The sequence below is a fragment of the Lonchura striata genome, chromosome 6 (assembly GCF_046129695.1).
Source record: "Lonchura striata isolate bLonStr1 chromosome 6, bLonStr1.mat, whole genome shotgun sequence".
In the NCBI taxonomy this organism is placed as follows: Eukaryota; Metazoa; Chordata; class Aves; order Passeriformes; family Estrildidae; genus Lonchura; species Lonchura striata.
Window position 1 is genome coordinate 12,514,651 of NC_134608.1, and position 26,133 is coordinate 12,540,783.

The 26,133-nt window shown below is 42.6% G+C and overlaps 1 protein-coding gene across 1 annotated transcript in view; it reads left to right on the top strand.

Moving 5' to 3' along the window:
- CCDC85C (coiled-coil domain containing 85C) overlaps positions 1-26,133 on the top strand; it is a 109,926-nt gene that overhangs the window by 55,515 nt on the left and 28,278 nt on the right. Inside the window, exon 2 of the mRNA XM_021549653.3 lies at positions 11,909-11,985. Coding sequence (XP_021405328.1) covers positions 11,909-11,985 — 77 coding nt within the window. The remainder of the gene's footprint in view (positions 1-11,908; positions 11,986-26,133) is intronic.

Genomic DNA, 26,133 nt, shown 5'->3' on the forward strand with positions numbered 1-26,133 from the left:
TGAGTCAATACAGCCTATTTTTCATTAACCTAATCATTAGATTTTCCTCACTGCCAATTAAATTTTTCCTGTCAGTACTCAGAAGGGCATCATTTGCATCTATGATTTTTTTTATTTTAATAGGGAGCTTCCTGGACATGGTGGGGTTATTTGATGAGTGGAAATGAAAGTTTAATTTCTCTCTGGATGGAAGAAGATTTTTGAGTTTTAATTATCACGCAGCTTGGATTCCTGACGGTTGAGGACCGTATTGGAAAGGCTGTTTTCCATTGTGTGGAGTGGATAATTATGCAGCCCTCTCCCAGGCTCACTGCATTTATTGTCCAGAAGAATCTTCCCAAGCAAAAAGGGGGAGCAGATTTGCAACCCAAAATGCATTTTTAGAGCCTGCAAAAGCTTCAACTTAGTGTTTGCTAAGGAAAACTTCTGCAACTATTTAAGATTTTATTTATCCTTTTAACAAAGTAACTCTCATCAATTAATCTGGTAATCTGCCTTTCCCTTCACAGTTTGCTTAGGAAATAGTTTTGTAAACTCAAGAGAGCCCTTTTGCAGCTGGACTGCTTTGTGCTATCAGTTTCTAAGCAGAATTCCTGGCAGTGGGAATTTCTGCATAAAATCTACTTGCCCATTTGTACATACAGTGTCGAATAGAAGATTTACAGCCATCTGAAACTTGGAAGTGCTTCTTACCTAGGAGGTAATGTTAATCTATCCAAGAGAACGTGTTAAAGGATTCAAAGAAACCTAAAATGTCAAAGCAAAGCTCATTTACAACTGTTCTCTTTCACAAGCCTTTGGATTAACCTCGTGTCTTTCTCACTGGGTTTTGAACCATCGGTAGTTTGAAATTTGTCATAAAAATGGAGACATTTCAGCAAAGGTCTTGTCAAATCTGTGGAAGCTTTTGGAACTGCAACAATCCCACCAAATCCTCCAAGAGTGGGATCAAATTTGCATGTGTTTGGGTGGGATCAGGTCTGAGGACAAACATCCTGTACAACTTTGATTAGTGTGAGGAGATGAAAGAGAAAAATGCTCATTGTGGATGCTCACACTTTTTCTCCTTGCTGAGAAGTGGAGCAAAACTGGGGACCAGGGAGGAGATTCTGGAAGCACTTGTGCTCATTTCAGTGGATTTGTAAGAGATAATTTAGCAGGACAGCTGTGCATGCAGACATTTCAGATAGGCCTTATTTCCAGAGCTTTCTGACTGTGACAGGGTGGCAGAGGACTTTGAACCCAGCTTGATTTTCATTTGCAATTCTTTTTGGTTTAACTAGTATGAACCCAGGAGGATTTGGGCTTCTGATAGCTACCTTCCATTCTCAAAAGACCATGTGGTTGTTTTGGTGAAATTAGCAACTTGGGGGGGTGGGGGGTGGGGTGGTTAACAACTATTGTAGGGGTTTCTGGATTATTAAAATAGCTTAAAACCACCCAGTCTCCATTCCCCATCCTCAATTTTCAAATCAGCACTTTCACTTGTGCCGCCCAAAGACTCACAGACAAGGACTCTGCTGTCTGCTCAGCCTTCTCCAGCCCTTTCCTCTGACAGGATGCCTATGAGCCTTGACCACAGTTGGACTGTCAGTGCTTCTGAGGCTGTTTCCTAACCCACGTGGTTTCCTGGCATTCTCCAGCTTGCCTACATACACTGAGCAGCCTCTTTTTTAAGCTCTTTCAGCTAGAGACCATATGTTGTTACTATAGTCATACCAAGCCTCGTGCGTGTTGGCCTTCTGTGATTTAGGACTGTGAATTTATGTGGAAGAGCTGGGTAACTCTTAAAGATAAAAACCCTCTTTTTTTTTATTGGTTGAAAAGTACTAACTTTTGAAACCTCTGTCTGTATTTTACACAGCCATCTGTTTCTAATATAACCTTTTTATTGCAAGCATCCCAGTGTCAGAGAGCCCTACCCCAGCACTTGTTCTTCTCCCCACAGTCTTTCCAGCCCTCTTTTCTTCTTTGCCAGCCACTCTACAATTAGGTGAGACTTTCTGCAGGTGATGGAAAACCAAAAGGCATGAAGGGTTTCAGATTGCTGAATCTGACATGACAACAGAGGCTGCTTAGTGATTTCATTTTTTGCCTTCAAGTAACTTGTGATGTTTGCTTTCTGGAATTAAAGTGAAACATCCACAGATTTTCCTCATGTTATATTACACAGGGTAATAGACATGGAAAACAGGATTGAGGGGCTCACAGTTTCACCTAAGCAATCCCTTTGCCCCAAGTCAGACTCGGATTTACCTACACTGCTCCTGACAGATGTTTATTTAACCTGCTTGTGAAAGTCATCATCAATGGCAATTCCACTACCTTCCAAGGTAGCCTCTTCTAGCCCTTAAATATTTCTGTTATTAGAGACCTTGCTCTTCCTGGATGGAAATGGAATATAATTTATTATTTTTTTTATTTTTCTGACAATCATTTACATATTTGAATCCTTTACTTCATCTATGTTTGGTCTTTTCTTCTCCAGGCAAAACAAGCTGGATTCCTGTAAGCTCTCCTGATTATACTTTCCACGCTCTGATCCTCCTTTATTTCTCTCCTGAATTTTTTTCAAATAGTCTGCATGAGTCTTGAAGCGTGATGCCTAAAACTGGACACAGATCCCTATTCAAGATCTTTAATAGCACTGGTAAAGGAGGATTATTTCCCCTGTTTACGTACAAGTCTCTTGTTTCTGCATCATGATACGATCTCAGATATTGTTTTCAGCATAACAACTGGATCATGCACAATTTACAAGTTGCAATTGTCTTCAAGATTCTTTTTCACAGGGCTGCTGTATGCTGAATGAGGAATCAAAGGATGCTGCCACAGAAGTTTGGGTTGACCTTGGCAGAGGCTGTGAGCTTGGCATGCTGGCAGTGGGATGGACTGAGCCTTTGGTTGATGCTGTAGAGACAGGGAGAGCAGCTACCACAGCAGTATCCAAAGTCAGACAGGAAGGGTTGGGTTTTGGCAATGGGAGAGAGGAATTGAATAACTGGATTGATGCAAATAGAAATGAGTACAGCCTGTCCCATAGGTTTCAGGGAATTTCCCCTGAGGCCATACTCTCTTGCTGACTTCAAGAGGCTGCAGTGTTTGTCAGTGCCCCCAAAAGGAGGTTGTGGAGCAAAATGGGCCACTCCTGCTGGAGCATCCACACTACCCCAAATGTTGAGTCCTTTGTAGCCAGTGGAAAGACACTAATCGGCTTTGGGGCTTTTTTGGACCTGGTCACGTGAGCATGCTATCAAGATTAAAGCAGCACGAGGAAGGAAAAGAGGCTTAAACAGCTGAGGGTGCCTGGCAGGTCATTTTAACCTTTTCATAATCATTAAAGCTGCAGAATCCCATTAGCAGTGAGTGACTTGCAGCTTCCCTCCTCTAACAAGGAGGTGCACAACTGGTGACACAACTTTCTGTTCACCTCTGTTTCCCCCCAAGGAGAGTGCAACCCAGCTGCTTGCTAGGACCCAAACTTTGAGCTGAGTCTAGCCACTCCTTCATGTGGATCAAGGAGTTTGTTGTACCAAGGAGAAACAGTCCACGGGTCTATCAAAAGCAGAGGATTTATATCTGTTTCTATAATTAGACTCTCTTGGAAGGTCCTGCTCAGGCCATGCTGTGGTAGATCAGCCCTTGTCCATCTGTGGCAATAATAGAGAGGTACACGATAAGGAAGATTAGGATGATCTCCTAAGTCACTTCTTTGGCACTGGTCAGTGGGCTATGGCTTTACTCTGCTGGGATTGGTGACAGCAGAAGATCCCACACTGCTACAGTGCAGCTCTGCCATGGGAAGCAAAGCTTTTTGAATGAAGCTCTGTTAATTAAGGCATGAGGCCCTCAAAGAGCCTCCAGTTTATTGGTGTTACTCATCTTTTCCTCTCTTACCAGTTTTCATGAGTGCAGCATCACATCCAGTAGTCAGTCTGACCCTCACCTGTCTTTCCTCCAACTTCTGTATCTTCTTTTGTCTCCCTTCGTATCAGCTAGTAAGCTCTGGTGTAGAAATTCTTGCCCCACAGAGTCTGGAAGACAGGACCACTCTGATCCACCTGAAATCTGAACACTGTCCAACTTTCTTTAGGATTGTCCTTTCTGCATTCAGGCAAAAATAGTTGAGTACATCCAGTGGTTGCACAGCAAATGGTTTCTTAAAGAGGCCAAGGAAACTCTGAATTTTGCCTGGTGTCAGTGGGCTATGATGGGTATTGCAGGTATTGCAGCACCTGGGATTGATCTGGAGAGCACCTGCTTTCTCAGACAGGGCAGGCTTCCATGTGCAGGGAGTGAGAGCACTGCAGGGGATGCAAATCAGCTTTTCTCTGTTGCATGTACACCAGTCAAGACTGTCTGGCTGTGCGTGTCTTGGAAATTAATATTTCTATTGCTGTGTTTGCTTATTTCATCTAATTACAGTCTATTCACTCTTGACTGAAAGCTTAGTCTGAGGCTGAACCATCAGAAACTCACAGTGATTTTTCTTGGGGTGATGCCCACATTCAGGCATTAAACACAACTTGTAAAGCAAACACATTTTTTACCTTGGCTGTTTACCTTCAGAATTTCTGGGAGAATAGCAGGAAAGCTCTCCCCAGGAAACCTGGCTGACCAGCAGTGCCTGGTACCAGGGCTGGGGCAGTCTGTCACACAGGCAGCACATCTGAGAAGCCTGCTGAGGGTGCCTCCTCTGCATGCAGGCTTCCTCCTGTGAGCTGTGGGAGCCCTGGGGAGCCACAGCAGCTCTGCTCCTTGCCCACTCCCAGCAGCACAAGAGCAGCTTCTGGTTGTCCCCTCGGGAGGGGAAAGGTCTGATTTCAGATGACAGGACTGGGAGGTGTTTTAGGTGTTGGACAGGTTTCATGGTTGTGAGGGTTAGCCATCCTCAGATGCAGATGCTCTCCAGGTGTGCCCGCTGTTCTGTGCTGTGACAGAGGGAGAGCCCCCACAAAGATTGTCATGTACACATCACCCAAGCAAGGAAGGGGAAACTGGCGGCCACCATGCTGCAGCACATGGGCACACACACACTCCTCCTTCCCTATCAGCCACCTGCTAGTGAAATCCTGATTTCAGGAGCTCCTGAACTGCTGACACTGACTGTGGGCAGATATTTTGCTGTGTGCAGAGATGATGTCATGGCTGGAAGTCATAGTAGTGAGCTGTAACAGCCAGAGTCAGGAGAGACCTTACCAGACTCTTACAGACCAGCTTGAGGCTGCTAAGCACCCTGAGAGGTCTAATGAACCAAAACTGAGTCAGGAACATACAGTCTTGAGAACCTTCAGAGCTCATAGTTAGAGGCTTGCTATGAAATGTTAATTAAATAGCTGCAGTGGCATATGTTCCATCCTGTCAGAACTGTAGCACAGCCATGTTGCCCATGCATAGCCAGTCTTTTAGAGTTAAAAACAGTGTGTTATTCTTTACCTAAGTTTTTTTTTTGTTATGTGTGATTGCACTGGCTGTACGCTTGTCTGTTATTTTGACTAGTGTTTCAATGTCTAAGCTATGCCTGAGCTGTCACCTGCACCTTGAAAATGAGGCCTGATCCTACCAGTCTTACTCGGACAGATGTTGTTGTGGGTGGCTTTGGATGCTACAGATGGGCCTTTTATTTGTTTAGTATAGTCTAAGGCAGTGTCTGTTCAGTAGATGTGCTGCACCTCAGCTATGGAAATATTAAAATTTGGCCTTTGTTGTCTTTCTGTGAGTGCATTCCTGCCACCCCTTTAACACTGGCTGTCAGAGTGCAGAGGAAACTTCTCCCTACACAACCCACAGTGAATGAGGTGGTGGGACAAGAGGTAGAGCAGGTTGGTATGGTTTGCTTGCTGAATATCTTGCAGAGGTACAAAACACTGGGAGCTTCTATTTACTGTAGACCTTGTTGCTTCATATTCTCTTACTACATCTCAAGTGAGACCCCAAATTGTGACTGAGATGCTACTGGAAAGGCATGGGATTTGGGATTAGCAGAGTATGATATTTTGGACATGATGATCCTGAAGATGTGAAGATGATCAGGGAGCTGGAACACCTCGCCTCTGAGGAGAAGCTGAGAGAGTTGAGGTTGTTCAGCCTGGCAAAGAGAAGGCTCCAAGGAGACCTCAGAGCAGCTTTTCAGTGCCTAAAGGGGGCTATGAGAGAGCTGGAGAGGGATTTTTTACAGGGGTATATAGTGATAGGAGATGGATTAATGGCTTTGAACTGACAGAGGTCAGGCTTAGGTTAGATATAAGGAAAGAAGTTTGTACAATGAGTGTGGTGAAATACTGTCCAAGAGGTTGTCCAACAGGTGGTAGATACCCCATCCTGGAAACATTCAAGGACAGGTGGATGAGGCTCTGAGCAGCCTGATCTAGTTCAAGATGTCCCTGCTTGCTGCTAGGTGACTGTTAAAGGTCCCTTCCCACACAGGTTAATTCTGAGATTCTGTGCCAAGGCAAACCAATGAGCATTCCCTGAAAACCCTGATGGTGCCATAGCAGAGGGCAGCACCTGTGAAACTAAAGTAACTCAGCATTGCTTTTGTGGTGGCCCTGCTCACATTTGAGCCATCCACTGACTTAAACCTGTTGTGAAAACTTGCCTTGCATACCAGTCAGGAAATTGGACATTGAAACAGGACTTTGGGATTGGGGTTTTCTGGTAGGAGCAGAAAGATGGAGGCTGACTAGGAAAAGCAAGGGTGGAGCATTTGTCCATCACTCCTAAGAGTTTCCTTTAATAACAATATTCAAGATATGTGAATTTCATCTGCTTTCCAACTGCTCTGAAAGAGTGCTGTTGCTTTAATAAATCAACTTCTTTACAAGATAACCACTGGCCATTTTTCAGCCTGCTTTTGTGTGTCAAGAAGTAAGACCAGTGGAGCAATACGAATATGAAATATAGTGGGGAAGAGCAGAGATGTGATAATGAAACTGCCAACAAACAGCAAAGTGTTTTATTGAGCATAGGTGAAGGCCTTCTTATGAGATGATCTTTGATGGAAAGAGAGGAAGAGAAAATGTCAGCATTCCATCATACAAAGAAGGTAGCTGGCTGCAAGGTGCAAATCTGGCAGAGTATCATTCCTTTGTGTGCCTTTCCACCTTGGTTTGGGAGAATCCCTTTAGGGATGCTGCTTTGTATGAGGATAGGAAGAGCCTTGTTTGCAGGACATTGCCAAAATACAGCTGTGCTTTACTGTCATGAATCGTGCTTGGTTAAAGTAGCTCCAGGGGAGAAAACACAGTGGAAGCAGTGGGTGTCCAGCCTCGCCCCTGGGTGTGTGGGGCACCTCCAGGTGCCTGTGGGGACAGAGCTGGAGTGGGCCACTGTGCCCTGACCTGCCAGCCAGTACTCCAGCTGTGTAACCTGTGTTTTGTAGCAAAAAGGCAAATCAAGAAGACAAATCAAACCTCAATGGGCTGCTGTGGAAGAGGACTAAAGCACCTCTGTTGGTTCAAGTCTGCTCTTGCCATTTTGTTTGGTATTGCTCAGGCTGGGTGTAAGGACTGTCCTGCTGTGAATGAGTCCCATCAAAGGGCTCTCAACAATTTTCTCATTTCACAGGCACCTACATTAACCTTTTCTGACATCTCTGATGTGAACAGCCCTAAGTAAAGGGCAATTATTTTCTTAGATTCATTTGGGTGCTAGTACCTCATTATGAGAAGGCACATTAAATAAAAGTGTCTCAATTCCAACCTCACACTACCACACAAACCTCTGCTCTGCATTCTTGTGGTTAGAGAAATGGCATACAAGGAAATATAACCATTTATTTTGCTGCTGTCAAAATAAATGTGTAATTTATCATATTTACCTCTCTGCCAGATTCCTCTGAAATCTCAGATGAGAATCAGAAAGACTACAAGTGTCTTTTAAAATTACACTGTTCTGTGCTCTGCAGGCTGCAAGATTGTTTGTTAAAACAATTTTAATTTGTGTTTTTACAAAGCTTGAGAAGCCAGGCAGTTCCCTGCTCTCTGAGAGACCATTGAGTTAAAACAAGGTAGACTGATTTGTCTTGCCTCCATTTAGCTGTAATGAGTATTAAGTGGTTTATCTATGTGGAGAAAAGTTACTCAGCTAGATTACATCCAAGCTGAATTACATCCCATTCCAGATGGAGTATGTTTTTTAGAACAGTAAATCTTGAGGAGGATGGATAATAACAGTAATGCACCTTCCTGAGCTGGAGCGCAGCTCCTCTGCCTCTCATGGAGATAATGTGGAGAGCTCTACATCCAATTAGTTTCTCCAAGGCTTTGTAAAGGAACAGGACTTCAGGTTCACAGCTCTGTGAACAGTTTAGCCTGTAGAATTTACATTGTGCAAGAGAGCAATGGCTGATGGTGATTACATCTTCACCCGGTTTGCTGTCGTGGGAGCAGCCTGGCAGGGCACGTTCTGCTTCTCTCCCCACCTTCCTCTTCCTGTGATGGCTGCCACAGGGAGGCTGCTGAGTGGGATGTGAAATGTTTTGATGGGAAATTCTGTTCCCTCTGGTGCCATCTGGCCCACTAAGGCACCCACTGCTCGTGCAGCTGGTTCTTGTGGCCCCAAGGGGTAACCAGGGGAGGATGCTGGCCCCAGTGGCATCCCAGGCAGCGCAGAGAAAAGAGTGCCAGAAGGCTTATCCTTGGCCACCATGCTGGTGTGGTCACCAGCAGGGACTGGCAGGTGTGAGTGGATCAAAGTCAGTGCCATGAGGTGTGGCTGGGTGGGTGTGCTGGGGTACCCTGCTCCCAGGACCCAAATCTGGGAGCTGCTCCAGCCACAGGGGAGAGTGCTTTTGGGCTGGTGAAGGTGGAGCACTGCTCACAGCAGGCTTTGGCACAGCAGTGAGGACCTTAGTGAGTTTGATTTCTAATGAAAAGGGATGTGAGGGTCTGATCAGTCAGTGATCCAGCTCTGCTGCCTCTCTTGGATGGGTCAGTGAGGCTGTCCTTGTCTCCTGGCTCTGGGAGAAAACAGAAACTCTCTGATAAGAGAAAGGTCAGAGACAGAAAAATGTTGGGAATGTGTTTCTTGATGTAACATGGGTGAGACCTAGCCTGGGGTTTCACTGCTTAGCCTGGCAGTGTTACTGCCTGCTGTTGTGAGAGTTATGAGCTTTTTTAAAACTGAGGCAAGAGGCATATGCTTCACCTGGCACCTGCTTCTACAGAGGCAAATCCAGAAGATGGAGGAGATTAATCTCTGAGGGCATAGCAAGGATTGCTATGTTGTGCAGCCTTTGTCTGAGATGGAACATCTTCTGCTGACAGAATGGCTCATTTGGGTTTTTTTTTTCCCCCTGTGTGTATTTTATGTTGTCATAGGATGTTTCCTGGCTGAGGTCAGATATCAAATATGGTTTGGGGTTGAACAATGGTGTCTGAAGAATTCTAGCAGTTCTCAGGTCAGGCTTTCAGAACCAGTGGTGTACATTGGCTCCTGAGGATGCAGGGAGTATTCCCAAGGAATATCCTTTTTTTTTTTTTTTTTTTTTTGGTGAGTGGTATGAAATCACAGAGAGGAAATAATTCTCTATTTCTTTTTCTTTGACAGTCATGCTCTATTCTTTTTGTCAACCAGTCAGTCAGTCCTGGTAGCATTCAGGGCCTGAACATGACAGCTTCTGCATCCCCATTCATCCACTTAACCTAAATTCCTTGTAGCTGCTGGCACAATGAGGGTACTGGTGGAGCTGGAGCACAGGTGGGAAGGACACCTTTTCTGACCAGATCTGCCAGTGGAAGCTGTTGTATTCAGCACACAGCCAGTAATCTCTGGTTGTCTTCAGACAGAGATGGAGACTGGTTGTGGAACTGTTTAGCCAAATGGGTATTATTATACTGAATTTAGGGGTAAGTTAACAAAGCATGATGGCCTGGGGCACAGAGGAGGTCAGACCAAAGAATCCATGGTCCTCCTGGCTTTTAACAAGCTCAAACTCCCCTTGCACCCTGCTGGAGGACAGGTTCATTATTAATTCAGCAGGTTCTTCAAGCTGATCCTGAAATCTTGCTGCATTCAGCACCAATCTACTGCAGCATTCTGCTCACCACCCTTAGATATCTGTGGCCTTCACAGGGAAAGTGCTTTAGATTGATTCTATACCTACTAGATTTGCTCTCTTCTTCTGTGACCTGGAGACTCCCCCATGTTAGGGTGGTTGTTGGGCAGAGTTTGTGGTCCCTGCAGCTCAAGCTGATGTTGCTGTGAACCTTGCCACCACTTAAGCTGTTCACTGAACTTACATAGCTCCCTACAGTGTCTTCTTAACCTTTCTCATGAGGACTTGTTTGGATTTCCTGGGTTTGAACAAAGCATAATCCAGTCAAAAAACTGAGCATTTTTCCTCTGAGAGTGTTCTTTAGATGGGCACTCGACTCAGATCCATCCTGCTGTTCCTTTGTGTGCTTTGGCACTGGTCTATGGTAGCACTTTTTTGAGTATATTCCAGTTTTTCCTTGAGTGGCCAAAGCAGTCTCAGTGATTAGCTGCAGCTTCCCTGCTAGCCCTGCTGCTGATGGCCAGGAAGAGCATTCAGGCTTAGTGCTGAGTGGCAGCCACTGGCAGAGGCAGAGAGAAGCTGCTCAGCACAGAGCCAGCCCAAACCTCACCCGGAGCGTGGGTGAGCGTTTCTGTGCCAGAGCTGCAGCCAGAGGTGCCTGCTCTCCATGGGGGGCTGATCCCAAAAGCTGCTGGCCCCTGCAGCACTCACCACTGGCACTGGGGCCCTTGTGCTAACGCCTGGCTCCTTGCCGATTCACACTCAGCAGCAAGTCCTGGGGTGGAACAGTGGCTTCTGCAGTCATACCATCATAAATGAGATGAGGAAAATTATAATTTTGCACATTTCAGAGCCCCTTTAGAAGTGTGGAAAAAGTTTGGAGTTTTTAATATACTCACATTGCAAAACTTTTCCGCCTGCTGTAACAGATAATGGTCTTTGCTACTCGAATTACAAGTGGAGAAGAAATTTTGCAAAGATCCAATTTTAAGTCAGGAGCTCATCAAGCTGTAATGAGAATGGAGAAAAGGTTTTCCCAGTGTCCTTTTTATTTTCTTCCCTGTGAAATTTTCAAATGTGTTTCTTCTAAGCATGGTTCAAAACAAAAGCCAGATGCTTTGGTGAGCAGTAAGCCACCCACAGAGCTCTCCAGTGACTTACCTTCTATGCCAGGCCACCCTGTCTGTGTTGCTGTCTTGCTGCAATGGTAAACCAGCCATTGCATTCCTTTAGGTTGAATATTACCATTTTATGTGAGGGTATTCCGTATTTTATTGTCCTGTGTTTTTTCTGGTTAGTGTCACGTGCTTCCACTAGAAAAAACAGATGTCCTGGGTGGGCACTTGTTGTGTGTGTCAGGCTGTGTGCATGCAGCTCTGTGGCCTTGCTGAATACACTTCTCCCCCTCTTACAGCACTGGGAGTTGTGGCACTGACCTCCTCTTAGAGCTGTGCCAACAGCTTGGTTTTGTGAGTTTCTCAGTTGTTTTTGAAAGAAAAAGGCACGTGTCTGGAGCAGTTGTTTATTCAAAACTAAAAGGAAACGTCTTGTTCTGTTGTGGAGTATTTTGGTGCAGTCTAGATGAATGAGAATAGCTTATAAAACTAGGAAATTACTTTTATGAAAATATAAAACACAGTGTTTCAACTTCACTTTCCTTCTGTATCGCCCACCCCTCAAACTGGCATTGATGCAGATTCACAGAAGGTTTTACTGTTGCTGAATCTCAGCTTTTTAACGAAAAAACCTTTGCTGGAGTCCCTCATCACCCTACATACATAGGGATTTATTCAGCAAGTCCTTCCCAAACTTGCCTTCTACACAGTGGGAAAACATGTTGCTTCTGACACAATACTTGCCTGTACCACAAGAAGCTTAAATGTATTTGTGTTTTTTTCTCTTTTCCTAAAGATTCGTCTTCCAACTATATCAGGCAACTTGAAACAAAAGTGAAACTGCTGGAGGATGACAACAAGCTTCTTTCCCAGGTAGGTTTTATTGCCTAATAGATACTAGTGTGGCCCAGTTCTCCAGTTTCCATGTGACTGCCCATTTTAATGCACACTGGCTTTTTGTAAACATCCTGCACAGGAAGAACACAATTCATATTAACCCCACACAGATAGAATTTGGTCCCCTTTTGTTAAAATTTAAAAAAATACAGGAAAAAAAAGGGAATCCTCTGTTAGTCTCTGTGTGTTTCAGAAATGCATTAATGCCTCCTTGCAGAGCTCCTTGAGCCACCTCTACTCCTGGGGATACCATGAGAGTCCAGCTCTGCCTGTGTCCTTGCTGTAGGATTTTGTCTTCCTTGCCCATTTACATTGACTTTTATCTTGTTGAAAGAGGAGACTGTTGTCAAAGGACAGCCTTGGGAATAGCTGTGTGTGGTGCAGGCTCCCAGCTTTTATTTGAGATCTTACTTAAATCTGAACAGACTCTCTAAAGGGGCACTTTTTTGCCTGCATCTCCCTTTCAAAGTCTACTCCACGTGCCACTGTGCTTTTGATCACTCATGCTGCTTACCTGTCTTTATATAGCAATGTCAAGCAGTGAGAAGAAAACATCCATTCTGTTTGGTATGTCCTGTGGATCCCCTGTAAAACACAGCAGTTGGTGTAAACAGGGGCAGCTCTGCTGCATTTAATAAGTCACTGTCTATTTAAACCATCGGAAAAGTTCCCCTTTTTTTCCTGTTCTTTGCTTCCTTTCACTGCTTTTATGGTCTACCTTCCTGGCATTTTAAAAGTTTTTTTTCTGTACTTTGCTTCTAATTTCAAACACCATATTTCACAGTCATTTTGTTCCAGATTCTTCCCAATTATAAGGGCTGGAAATAGAAAAGCCCTTGTAATATTTTTTTAAATGCCTTTTTGCTAGTTTATGTTGTGCTGTTCTTTGCATTTCATCAAATTGGAGAATAGACTGTTCCAGGGTCACATTTTTAAAACATTCTCATTTAAAATAAACAAAAAATGCTAAAGAGCTCTATGTGTACTGAAATTATAATAACATCATTTTGTCAAATGTTGAAATACACATTTTGACCTGACTCTGAGCTTTTTTAAAAATTACTCCTTTCTCCCAGCATACTCATTGGCATTACTATCCATGAAAAAAACTCATAGGTGCCAAAGGGTTAAACCCCAAAAGGGTACTTAATAGCTTTGTAGTTGCTTCATGTATTAATCGATTGCTAATTTGATTTTAAGCCTCCCTGTCTTTCTCCCAAACTGTGACTGAGCTGGTGTCTGGTGCTGTTTAATTGGAGCTATTGATAGGCAGATAGGATGTGCATGGATTTGGGGATAGGCTCATGTGCCCTTGGCCTAGCTTTGTCCTGCCACAGCCAAGCACATTACTCTGTCAGATCTGCCTTAGGAGGTCAAGAAGAAGTTGGTAATTAATGGTGAAAACTAATAGGGTCTGCATAGCTGCATGGGCTTATTGCATTGGGAGGATGAAACCCAGTTAATTTTGGGTGTGTGGGGCTGCTTCAGGTTCATACATCAACCCTTCACCTATGTATTGTCCTGGGTGCTATGCCTTTTCCTCCACTCTCCTCAGGTGCCATCACCTTTTGGGCTATGTTATTACAAATACTTGAATCCAGGAGGAAGACAAATTACATTAAAATAGCTCTGTGTTCTGGAGAAGGCCAATCATTTCCCCAGTGGCAGCAGTCACTGATGGCAGCCTGGCTGTGAGGTGCTGTGCATCCCCTGTATGATGTCTCTGGCCCTCCAAAATGACCAGGATCCAGCTTCTTTTATATTACATTCTGTAAATAACTTATCTATTACAAGCAGGGAGTCAGCTTTTCTTAGGGCAACAGGACTGTTGAAGCTACTCTGGGCTATGCTGGGGTATTCTTTGGGAATACTGAGCTGCATCACCTTCAGTCTGTCATGCTACACACCCAGATCTGGATTTTTTTCTCTTTAATGAGAAAGATTAGGAAAATCTGTATAGACACAAAGTCACATGCATTTGTGCATATAGTTCCCAGCACTTTCCCAGAAAGCATAATCCACTTACTGTGTTTTCACTTGCTTTGTCTGATTGGAAAGTGTTTAGCTGTTACCATGTGGATCTTGGGATAAGTCTCTAGTCAGAAAGGATCCTGGCAAACTTTCTCCTGTTTTGAAAGTTGCCAGGTGATCCTGGCTGTTTGAACTCTGCAGTGCCAAACTGGCTTGTCAACACCAAAGTCACATTTCAACTCAGCTTGGCTTTTCCTCCCTGGGAGTATTGACTTTGCAATAATATTTGCAGCCTGGTGTCAAGAAGTTCTATCACCAGCGTGCTGAGGAGTGATGAAACCTGACGTCCTAAGTAACAAACAGTGCCTGTGCATTAAGGGATTAACAAATCAGGGGTGGTTATGGAAGTCTTCCTGGCTTCCTTCCAACTGCTAAACATAGAGCTGAAATAGTGCTTCATCCAGAGAAACCTGAGAAGGCTGGTGCTGCAAAGGATATTTGCAAGCTTTATGGCTGGATTTATATTCCAGTGGCCAATGACACAATACCCTTTTGCTGGCTGGTGCATCCTGAGTGAGATTTGTTGCTTTATCTTCTTCAGCATCTCTGGAGTGAAGGTATGCTGAGTGGTGGTGTCTTTGTAGCCCCTTCTGGAATCAAGATGTTGATTACAGGGGATCCTGAGCTTGCACATTTTCTCCTGCTTCCCAACATATCCTTTCTCTATAAGCACTTTAGAAGAAAGCCTCAGCGGGACAGGAAGAAGCTCCCCAGCCCATGCCTGGCAGCTGCTCTGCACTGTACATGTCACCTGCAGTACAGATATGCTGGCATTCACACTTCTGTTTTTCTAGTGATTTATTTGAACAGGTTAATGGAGAGAGCTTTTCTTACTCTTGGAGATCAAGAAATACCATCACACAAGCCACACTGCAGTGAGAGGAAAGCAAATGGAGATAAGTGTGCTACTATGATAGCCATATATGTGGGATTTTTTTTTGTTGTTGTTGTTTTGACTTATTTTGCTTTCTAGGGAAGGATAGGATCTGTTTTTCCAGTTGGAAAATTATATGCTTCTGATATTGCTATCCCATCAGTACTCATCACTCTCCATTTTCCTTTCTCTAAGGAGACACTACTCCAGTTTTTACTTTTTTTGGATGCAGTTTGTGCTGTGATGTTTTGTTGCCGTGGCCATGTCAGCTAGAAGGTCATGCCCTTGGATGGCATTGCTGTGCTGGCAAAGTCTCTGGCAGCAATTCTGGCAACCCACAACATTTGTTGCCCTGGTTTATATTGTTTGGGCACAGGTTGTGGCAAATGCCACTACCAGAAAAGACCACTCAATCCTGCTCTCCAGTGCTGGTAGGTGTCTCTGGTGTAGCCACAATGGCAAAGACCCCACAAAGCCTAATGGGGATGGTGTGAACCTTTCTCACTGGTGTAGCTGGTTTCTGGAAATTTTAGTTTTGCAGTGTGAAGATGAGTAAAAGCTCTGAGAAGTGTTGGGTGTTGGTTTCAGAGAGCTTCACAGGCATCACTTCTGTAGCTTCATATTCTCCAGGGAAGACTTGCACTGAGCTCTGCTGTGTGCATGCAGTTGTTCTGTGCAACATCATGTGGGTGAAGCTGTGTTGTTCCTCTGTGGCATTGTGGGCAATGCCCAGAAGAGCTGATGTTATTAGTGGTGTCTGGTTGACTAGGTGAGGGTACCTTCCATATTGCTAAGATATAATCCCTAAGGTGGGACACAATATCTGTTTTCCATTCCTCTGAGCTAGAAATATCCAAGCACAAAATAAACCCCTTAAGCCACTTTATGCTGCCCCTTGAACAAAAAGGAATTTTTGATTACACACTTTCCCCTTAAGGTTAGAGAGACCTGTATTTACAACATTTAGTAGCTCTGAAGATCAGTTCTGGGTAGTTTCATAACTAATGCATATATTTTAGAAACAATAAGGGTAACAATCTTCTGGCCATTCTTTCACATTATTTTGCATTTTCAGCTGGTTCTGTACACGTGCAAAGATCGAGCACTTTTAGCTAAAACTTAGCTAAAAGTTTATAGGCTGTGTGGACTCATCACTTTTCTCTCTCCTTGTAACTAAGTATTGTGTATCATGGGCTGGCTGTCAGGACTCCTTTTGGTTTATAGTCTCTGAGCTGTGTCTATCTTTTCCCTTGAGAGCAGGAGTGCCAGAGGCATTTTTCTATTCACAGAAGTTCAGGGCACATTGCACACCTTTGTTTCAAAAAGCCCAGCTTTATAGAAAGCAGATGCATTGGGCAGGTGAGGCTCTAAGTAACTGGACATTTGACAGTGAAGTCATGCTGCCTTTTTCACAGAAAATTTCAAGTCCTCAGAGCAGAAACAGAAAAATTCTTCTCTAGGGAGTGACAGCCCTTGAGATTTATGAGTATTTAATTAAAATTGCCAAATAGACTTGAGTAGCACCAGCACTTCACAGCAGTTCAGCCTGCCAGCTGCCTGAGAGGTAGAGCTTCCCTTGGAAGATATTTAGAGCTTCCCTTGAAGTTCTTGAAAATTATTCTTAGTTTTACTTTTAAGAAACTGCATGCTTTTCCTGACTGAAGACTGCAGCTGTAGAGTTAATAAAATGATAGTAGGCAATGCCTGTAATGCTGCTATTAAAACAGAGCTGAGATGTTTGAGCAAGGAACTTCCATGGTCACAGCATCTGCAGGCTGCCACAATTCTTAGGCAGATGGGATCTTGGCACAGCCATGCACTCAGCAGGCAGTTTCCAGCATATCCTTCTGAAAACAAGGGGGGAAATCTGGAACCCAGGGCTGAAAGGAGCCTGACAATCCTTAGCACTGCAAAGAGCAAAGATGTAAATGCCATTCAGTGGAGAGCCTGATCTCTTCCCAAGGAGGAGAAAAAGACATTGCCCACAATGTGCTGGCTGGCTTGAGGAAAGTCAGAGTGCAATTTCCCCTGTTATTTTACTATCAGTCACTTCTGTGCCAAGTCTGCCATTAGCAGTTCCTGCTTGCAGAACTGCCTCTCAGCTCTCAGAGTTGCTATGAGGTCTTATAAGACCTTACAGTATTTGGGCTTCTATGTGAATTGTCTCTGGAGGTTTGTTTGAGGCCATGGCTTGTGCCAGGAGCACTGCACACACTCACCACGACAGGAACAAAATTACAAACCTATCTGATTTCCCTAAAGTCTACCTATTGTTTGTGCATGAGGAGGATAAGTATAATTGCTTTAATTTAAGGTCTTACAAGGGAAATAGGTTTTTTTTTTTTTTGGTAATGCAGAGCAACTCAGGCATGAAAGCTTTCCAGGCAGTTGGTCTTCATTTAAATTCAGAATACTGAAGGGGGTGTGCCCTCAGTTACTCTATTACCATTTTTAGACAGTGTTTCAATGTTTAGCTGCATTTTAATTTTAAGTAATATAAAAGGAGATTTGTATTTGAGGTCACATCCAAATATTCCTTTCAAGTCAATGGTGAGAATTCCTACAGGACTCCATGCATTTTGGAGTATAGCTCTTGAAGAAACAGATTTTTGTGCGACCTTCTCTCTTGAGATCAAAACTTTGATATATTTTTGAGAATGCCCTGCATTGCTTTCAAGTTCAATTGCAAAATATGATAACAGAATCCCTCAAATGTTGCTTCCTGAAACAGAATCTTAAAAAATACCCAACATAGCATGCAAAGCCAATCAATGTCCAAGTGTGTTCCATTTCACCTCCTTCTTTTGTGAATTACAATGACAAGACTGACCTGACCAATTTGCTACCCAATAAGTTGAGTTGAGATGTAAATAACAATATGTACTTATTGAATAAAATGTTCTTACTCCCCAGATAAGAAATGTATAGGAGCAGTTTTATTGGAGCAGTTCAAAATACCTTCAAGCCCTCTAAGACAGTGGAGTTCCTTCTGTTTACTTTGGACATCAGAGATTTGAGCTAATCTTAACTACCAAAATAAATATTCTCTAAATAAATATTTAGAAGTGCATTCATGTACTTTTAAAATGCACTATCAGTGATAGAAATGAGCTTTTGCAACTTGTAATGAAATCTGAGTGGTGTACTGTGTATTCTGGGTGTTGTCACCTGTGGTATCCATGGATTTTATGAGAATGTAAATAAAGTTCCCTAAAAACCTCGGAAATATAATTCAAAATATCTGGATCCAGAAGTTGGCAAACAGAGGCATACTGGATTAATTGAGTCTTACAAATTCGAGACCATCATATAATTTCTTGCAACTTAAAATTTTGGAAGGGCTGGAGCCGAATTCCAGTGCCTGAGTGTGTGTGAGAGAGATGCACACATGCAAAGCTGTCATGCCCCATTTGTTTCTGTTGTGGGTAAGCAAGAACATTGGGTTTAATGAGGCTCAGTTTAACTTCCAGCTGTGAAATACAGGATTAGTCATATCCTGTGCTTAACCAGCTTTGTAATAATTTCACTAAATTCTACTTTTTATCTCTGTATGAGGATAGGGCCAGGGAAAAAGCTCTTAATTGCAGTTACATCAGGCTATGAAGAAGCAGCTTTTTGTGTCTTTGATACATGTGGAGAGGTTCAAAGTACACAGAATCTCAGTGATCCGTCCATCTGAGAAGTACTGAAAAATGTCTTGAGGGGAAACTATGCAATAACTGCAGAGGCTTAAAACCAGATTTTTCCAATGAGTAAAATGCCAAATTCAAGCTCAGATGAAGAAAAATTCAGAGTCTGACATCTGAAAATTACTTGGGCAACAATGGGAAGGATGTTAATCATTCATTGCTTTGAGAAAAAAAAAGCCTCTTTATTCAAAACTGTAAGTTTATGACAAGACTTGCAGTTTTGTTTTGTTTTTCATGAAGCCAAAAATGCAAATCTAAATCTTTATAAGAGACTTTTAAAGAATATTCAGATTATCTCAAAAAAGTTGAGACTGGCAGTAATTGATTTTCTCTGGCTGCTTGAGTCCTGATTCAGCAGAGAGCTTGGAACATCCTCCAGAGGAGAGGGCCTTGGGTGCCCAGCATGAGCTAAATCCTGCAAGGGACCTTTGCTGCTTTATCAGCAGATGTTTCAGGTCTTTATTATTCTCATTCCCAACTCCGTTTTATGGGATGTGGGGAGTGCCTTGAGGGCAGCCCAGCAGCATTGCTGTGGCTGTGATTTTGGGAGGAGGTGCAGTGATTCCCAGTAGCCTCCTTGCCTGGAGTGAAGATGACAGGAGAAAATGAAAGGTGACTCTAGGGGCTGGTCCAGACCTGTGCTTGATACAACATCCATATAAAAATCTACTTCCCTGGAGGAACTGGAGCATCATTCTGTAGTTTCTCCACTGGCACCCCCAGTAAAGATGCTGATTTTGGTTCTAATGAGCCATTATGGACTCTGTTAGTTTGTGACTTTGAAACTCAAGGCATGCAAGCCACAGACCAGACTTAAGCTGCACCAAATGCCAATGGTTATGGCTCCATTTGGCTTTGTTAACTATTGAGCTGCATTTCTATTTGGGTTATGGGCTGTGATACTTGGATCTCTCAGCCATGCCAGCTCATATATCCTCTTGAGCAAAGCCTGCCAGTTGTGTGATTATAATTATATACTGCAGTTGGGTTTGAACTGATTATCTGAGTCTCCTGTGGGTTATGGGCTTGATCTTTCTCTGCAGATCTAAAACAAGAGGACAAAAATACTGACATTCTTGAATATTAGCAGTGTACTAGAGTTCCCTACCTCAGTTGCTACAGAGAATGGAGAGGTTTGAAACGTGCACTGCTTTTATATCCTGTACCCCACTGAGATACTAGGAAGCCTTTTTCTAAGAGTGATTTTACATGGTAGACTCTGCTAAGCCACTTACTGTTTCCTGTTTTCCCAAAGTTGTTAGCTCCCTCAACAATAGTGAATTCCAGCTGTCACCAATGCAACCAGGTGAAATCTAGTTGCCCCTCCAGCTTTGGTGAGCGCAGATTGTGATGTGAAGTCAGAGCCTAGGCAGAAGTGGGGATCCTCATCCCTGTGTTACATTTGTGAATGGCTGAGCTCCAGCCATGGCACAATGCCCAAATGCATTTCCAATTCTACATGAACTACTAAAAATGGATTTACTGATGGAACTGGCTGAGGCTGTGCTTGTGAGCTCCTGGCTGAATACTGAAGAGGGAATCAGGAGAGTAGGTGTTTTGATGGACCCTTAACCCCAAAAGCCTTTGCCGCCAGTTCAAGTGATCCCCAGATGTGTTGCATGTACAACAGGGATATGAACTAGTGTAAAGGAATTTAATCTCTCCTGTTACATAAAGCTCATATTATTGCATGACATGGAAGATGTTAAATAGTTTTAATCTCATCCCTTAATTTTTTTCCCTTATTTGCAGAGTTCTTTCAAAATCAAATACGTTGATTTTTTTATTGCACTCTCATGTGTGTGATTTCCAACTTGCCTGATAAATGCTGCTGAAGCTAATGGGACTCTTCACATATATTTAAAGTCAGATATGTGCTTTGCTGAGCTTATTTTTGCTAGAATATGTCTCATAGTGATAACTGCAATTACTGAACCTTAATTCAATTATTTGCCAGCTTCACACAGTGAGATTGCCCAACCCTCAGATTCCTGGTGCGTGAGACACTAAAACATGGATTAATGAGATAAGGGGGAAATGTTTGTGCAAGGTTGTGTGGTAGGGGATGTTCTCTGGGGCACAAGGCTGCCTGACAGGGCCAATCACTCCTCATTGCCCTGATGCCCCTGTGAGAGCTGTGCGAGGCAGGTGCTTTGCACTACCTCCTCTGTTGTTGGAGATGTGTTTCTGCTGTGCTTTAGCTCAGCAGAGCTCTCTGCTCTGCGTGGTACCTGAGGCTGCCTTGGGCCAGGTTGTTGTTACAGAGCTGTGGTAGTGCCATGGACCTCTGTGGGTGTGACAAAGTGTGGTAGCTGTGAAGAAGAGTAAGGTGATCAAGCTCTACCAGCTGTTTGAGGGGATCACCATGCTCTGAATATGGATAGTAAGATATTAATGTTTGTGCAGGTGGATTCTACAAGGCTTCATTCATGAATATAGGGAAAAAGGTTGAAGTTCAAATAATGATATTATCTTATCAAGTGACTCAATATTGACACCTGCATATAAGACTTTTGGTCACCTGTGGTAAAGAGACGGGGTTTTTTCAAGATAATAAAATAGCTTTATTTCTGTTAGGTTTCCACATGTATAATGTTCTTATGTTCCCCTCTAGCTGGCTCACTGCAACAGCTTGCCACAAAATTTCAGTAAGGCAGAGAGCTAATCCATCTACAAGCAGCTTTTTGGAGCTGAGGGCTGCCTTTTAGTACTGCTGCTGGTTGTTTAGGGCTCTAATTGCTTATTCTTTCACTTGCTAATGTTGGTGATTTCCATTTTTTAATAATCTGAATGTATTAAATATGCCACTAACTTATATTTCTGCCCTGTACTTGTGCAAAAGACATTGGTTAGTAATATCTGTGTTTTGGCCAAGTTCAAATCAATGCCATTTGCCTATGTGAAGAGAAGTGTGCACTTCCAGCTAAATTGCTACAGGAAATAACAGAAAAAGGTTTTGAGCTAAACCTTCCATTTAATTGCTCAGTTGCAAACAATGGGTTGCTGAGTGTCAAAATCGAGGCAGTTTCAATTACTGGAACAATTATGGTTTAGAGTATTGTTGCTGGTAGGTTAAGAATTTATATTACAGTGACAGACAAGTAATTCAGGTAATGGGCAGTGCAAGAGTCCATAAAAATGAAGTCAGCCTGGCATAGTGGGTTGAAATAAAACCTGTATTTTTTTTCCTTTTCACAAATGTATATACTCAAAAGCCAAGGTCTCAACAGTTTTCCATCTAACATCCAAGATTTATGGGTGAAACTAAAATCTGAAGTGAGAGTGATTTTAATATAGGGTTTTTTTTTTTCTCCCCACATAGAGAATTACCTAGATCATAAGCCAAGATCCTTATGGGCTTACATAGCCAGGGTGTGATGCCCTTGCCCTGTTGCTGAGGACCAAGTTCACTCTGATGTTTAAATGATGGCTGAAGGAAATCCTGTGCTTTGTAAAAGGGGAGGTAGCCACTGAAAAATGGAAATTGCTTGTCTGTCATAGGGCTGGGTGATGGTGTGACATAATGATTTGTCCAAAGTAAATCTTCTGAGCTGGTGTCAATAAGGGTATGCTCTTGTCAATATTGAGTTCCTTGTAGTTTTCCTTTCTGTCTATTTGCATTTTATGCCGTTACATAATTTCTTCTAAAGTTGTGTTGAAAGCAGATATAATGTTAATACATTTAAGTGGTGCAGTGTGTAATCCGCTGTCTCTTGAGCTTAGTGCAAGTGGGTCTGCAATGTAGGAAAATGAAGCTGATTATTATAAACCCTTGGAAATGACAGCCCTTTGGGAAGTCTGTTGTCAGTGACTCACTTATGCTCAATTCTCTGTGTTCTGGACACATTTTGTCATCCCTTTATACTCCCCGGAGGTAAACAAAAAGTGGCTCCTGACCTTCAATTTGGTCCTTTGTAGTATGTTTTTAAAAATGACTTGTGAACCAGGAGAGGAAGTTTTCACAATGCAGGAGGTTAGAAATGAGTTCCAAAGGTGTGGAGAGTTTAGTCCTCAGGTGACTCCAGGTTTGTCCCTCCTTTCTCCTGCCTGCAGCTGGAGGATGCTCATCTCTAGCAGCTCTTTATCACATCTGCCAAGGCTCCACGGGTGCCTTGGGTATGCTCAGGCACAGGATACCCATGTTTAGACACCCAAATTGCTCCCAAATGACCCCACAGCCCATGGGGAGAAGGGAAGCTGTGACCCTTTGTGAAAGCTTTAATATTTCCACAGGGCACAGGGTTAAACTGATCATTTATGATTAAATACATTTTAAAATCTCTTTTCAGCATTCATCTGTTACAACTTATGTGAAAGGAGAAAAAAGTGTTTTCAATTAAAGGCTACTTATGTAACGACCCTGTTTTGAATGCTAATTCATGAATTACTGGGAGCTGACAGTGCTGCTTTTTCATTTTCCACAGTCACTTCAGAACATAATTCTAATTGAAATAATTTTTTGCTAATCTCTCATAAATGCTGAGAACTTTCTATCAAGTAAATTTCTTTCTGTATTTAATTTATGTTAAGACCAGTCCATTTTTTTGTATCAAAGTATTCCAGAATTATATATTTGTCGTCTTTTTTCTCCCTTCTAGCAGAAGTAACAATGAAGGGTAGCAGAAAAGATAATTTGTCTGACTTGTCTCTAAGTTTTCAACACTTTATCTTCACAGTTGGTCCGACATGGCCACAGCACTGATCTGACTTTACTGGACAGAAATGTAAAGGAAAATAAATGTTTCTTTGTAGTACTTTGACCTTAAAATACCACAAACACCATCCATCTTCTTGTGTTATTTGTGTTATTTTTCAATTGAATCACTCAGCACAGAGGGTCAAAAAGTCAGAGGCCACCATTTCTTCTTTTTGCTAGCAGGATAGAAAGCTTTGATAGGAACAAGTGTTTACTGTTCTTTCATTGTTTTGTTTTGGCTTTTCTGTTTTCTTTTTAAATGTAATTTTAGTCTTTGGTAAGCACCAAGACTTTAATTTCTATCTCAAGCATTTAAAATTATACATTATTTGTTATGGAAAATACCACTTTCCACCCATCAAATTCCTCTGTTTTCTACAGAGAAAAAAAAGTTGGTTTTGCGTTTATTTTTACTAAAAAAACCTTGATATTTTGGCCCTACTCTTTTCTCATTGGTAGGAGTAGGCCAAACTCCCTTCCCTGGTGGGAAGGACAGGCCTGTGTCCATTTGTTTCATGACTGGCTGACAAGGTCTTGGGCTTTGGTCCAGTGGTACCTTCTGGGGTCACCCTTACATCCTGCTTAGTTGAAAAATGTATCAATAAATATTTTGTCATTTTTTGTGAGTGCTGAGGAGTGATGGTGTCAGAATGATGGCGGTGGGGTGGCAGTGCTGGCAGTGTGGCCAGGTTTGTGCTGCAGGGGAAGGTCCTGGCTTGTCAAAGTGCTGAGTTAGACCGAGGGCAGCTCTTGCACTTCTGTACCACTGTGAAAGTCAGGACATGCTTTTTCTTTCTTTTTTTTTTTTCTCCTTTTTTTTCTTTTTTTATTTTCTTTGAACTATGGATGAAACTAGGGTTTGAAAAATATTCACAGTAAGAGAGCAAGAGCCATTCTTGGAGTAGTCAGTGGCCAGTTGTTGGTGTTTGATGGGGATTGGTGTGCCAGTCACTTGGTGTCCTTTGCTGCGTTCCTCCTCCTGTCTCTGCTCCTCAGCTTAGGAAACATTTCCAATAAAAGTTCAATTGAGACTGTATGCTCCCATGGAGTTTTAGTCCAGATGAAAATGATTTTGCTGATAACTTCCTTGAAACTCCAGAAATGTGAAGTGATTTTACCTGAAGGATAATTTATTGTAGATATGTTGCCTGTTAGTTGAGATAATTTCCAGCAATGATGATGAACAGAGATGATCAAGGATTCTACTTTTAAAATGTCTTTCTGACTAGAAAAGCAATTTGGGATCCACTTACATCTCAGTAATGAAAATTGGGTAAGGTAATAAGAGATTTCATTTTGTGAGTGAATTGACAATGCAAATACCAGGATTTTTAATTTAGGTTTAAATGGAGTAATGGCTACTCATTCTGGTGCATCATTAGTCATATTGCTTTTTAATAAGGGATTCACTTTCTTTCCCTGGTTAGCTCTAACACTGATAGCAAATCCCAAGGAATGTGCAAATGTTTAGGGAGGTCTGTTGAATATATGTCACTGCACCATTTTAATTTTAAAAAGGAAGAAAAAACAGTTTTCCTTCCATGGTGAAAAACCACACATTTGCCTTAGTACAGGGAAGATAAATAGTGCAGAGCTGTGATTGGTAGCCTGTTGTAAAAAAACACAAGCAATTAAAGTAAGATACATTCCCAAATAACTTCTAGAAAATATGGAAGGAAAATTGTATTGAGTGGAGGGCTCATGAAAGGGGCTGGCTGTAAGGAAAATTGCATTGAGTGGAGGGCTCATGAAAGGGGCTGGCTCTATGACAGTGAGAGGAGAAAGTTTACTCTGCTCATCTCTGACAGGGATGTCTTATAAATAATGGCAGGTGAAGTCTCTATTTAATCTTCTGGCACTAGCAAACCCACTCTCTGCTCCAAACACCTTGTTCCTCTTCTGGATAGATCTCTGCTCAGTGTTTTTATTTCTTAGATGTTTTTCTTTCTCTTGTCCTATTTCTTTTTCTCTTTTTCCTTTCTGTTCTTTAATTAAGAGCTTGTTTTGATGTTCATTGAACTCAGTGGGAATCTTTCCATCAAATTGAATGCATTAGGTCAGATTCATAATCAGCAGCCACTGAAACAACCTAACAATAGTTTTGTCACACACTTGTGCAGTCTTAAATGGGATTTGCTTTAAAAAAAGCAATAGAACTAATCCATTATAAACACTTGTTAGAGCAGAGTTTTGTCTGTATCTGTGTATTTACCAACACAATTTCAACTGATTTAAACCAAAATGAAATTAATGCAGATTTTTTTCTCCAGGCAGGAGCATAGGGCAGTTAATTAAAGCTAGCGTGTTTTTAGTGACAGCAGTGTGATACTGGGTGTTGTCTAGACTTGTGTTTGGTTGTCTTCCTACCTTAGTTGGGCAAAGCATTTTTGAATTTCTGGGAGGACAAGCTGTAATATGATGAAACACATGGGGAATCCAATGTAGACCAACCCATTCAGAATTGGGGGTAAGACATCAAGTTTCTGGGATGCAAATGTCTGCCAAATCTCTCTTTCTCAGGCCTGTTTCCACACTTCTGGTGCTCCGTGATTGTGTGGCATCTTTTAGGTCTCAGTGTGATTTGCAAAAGTCTGAGTAGTCCATGGCCTGTAAACTGCTGAGGCAACACACACTCTTCTGGAGCAGACTTTGAGGGAATCTGCAATCTCTGGGGTCTGCAGAGATACAAGCTCACATTTTGGCTCTGCTGTTCTGCCTTTCCCTTGGCCATGCATGTGCCCCTTCCTCACAGATGTCAGGGAAGAGTGCCTGAGCTCCTGAGCTGACAGCCCAGGGGAGTGGGTAGCAGTGCCAGGAGCCCTCCAGGAGGTTGC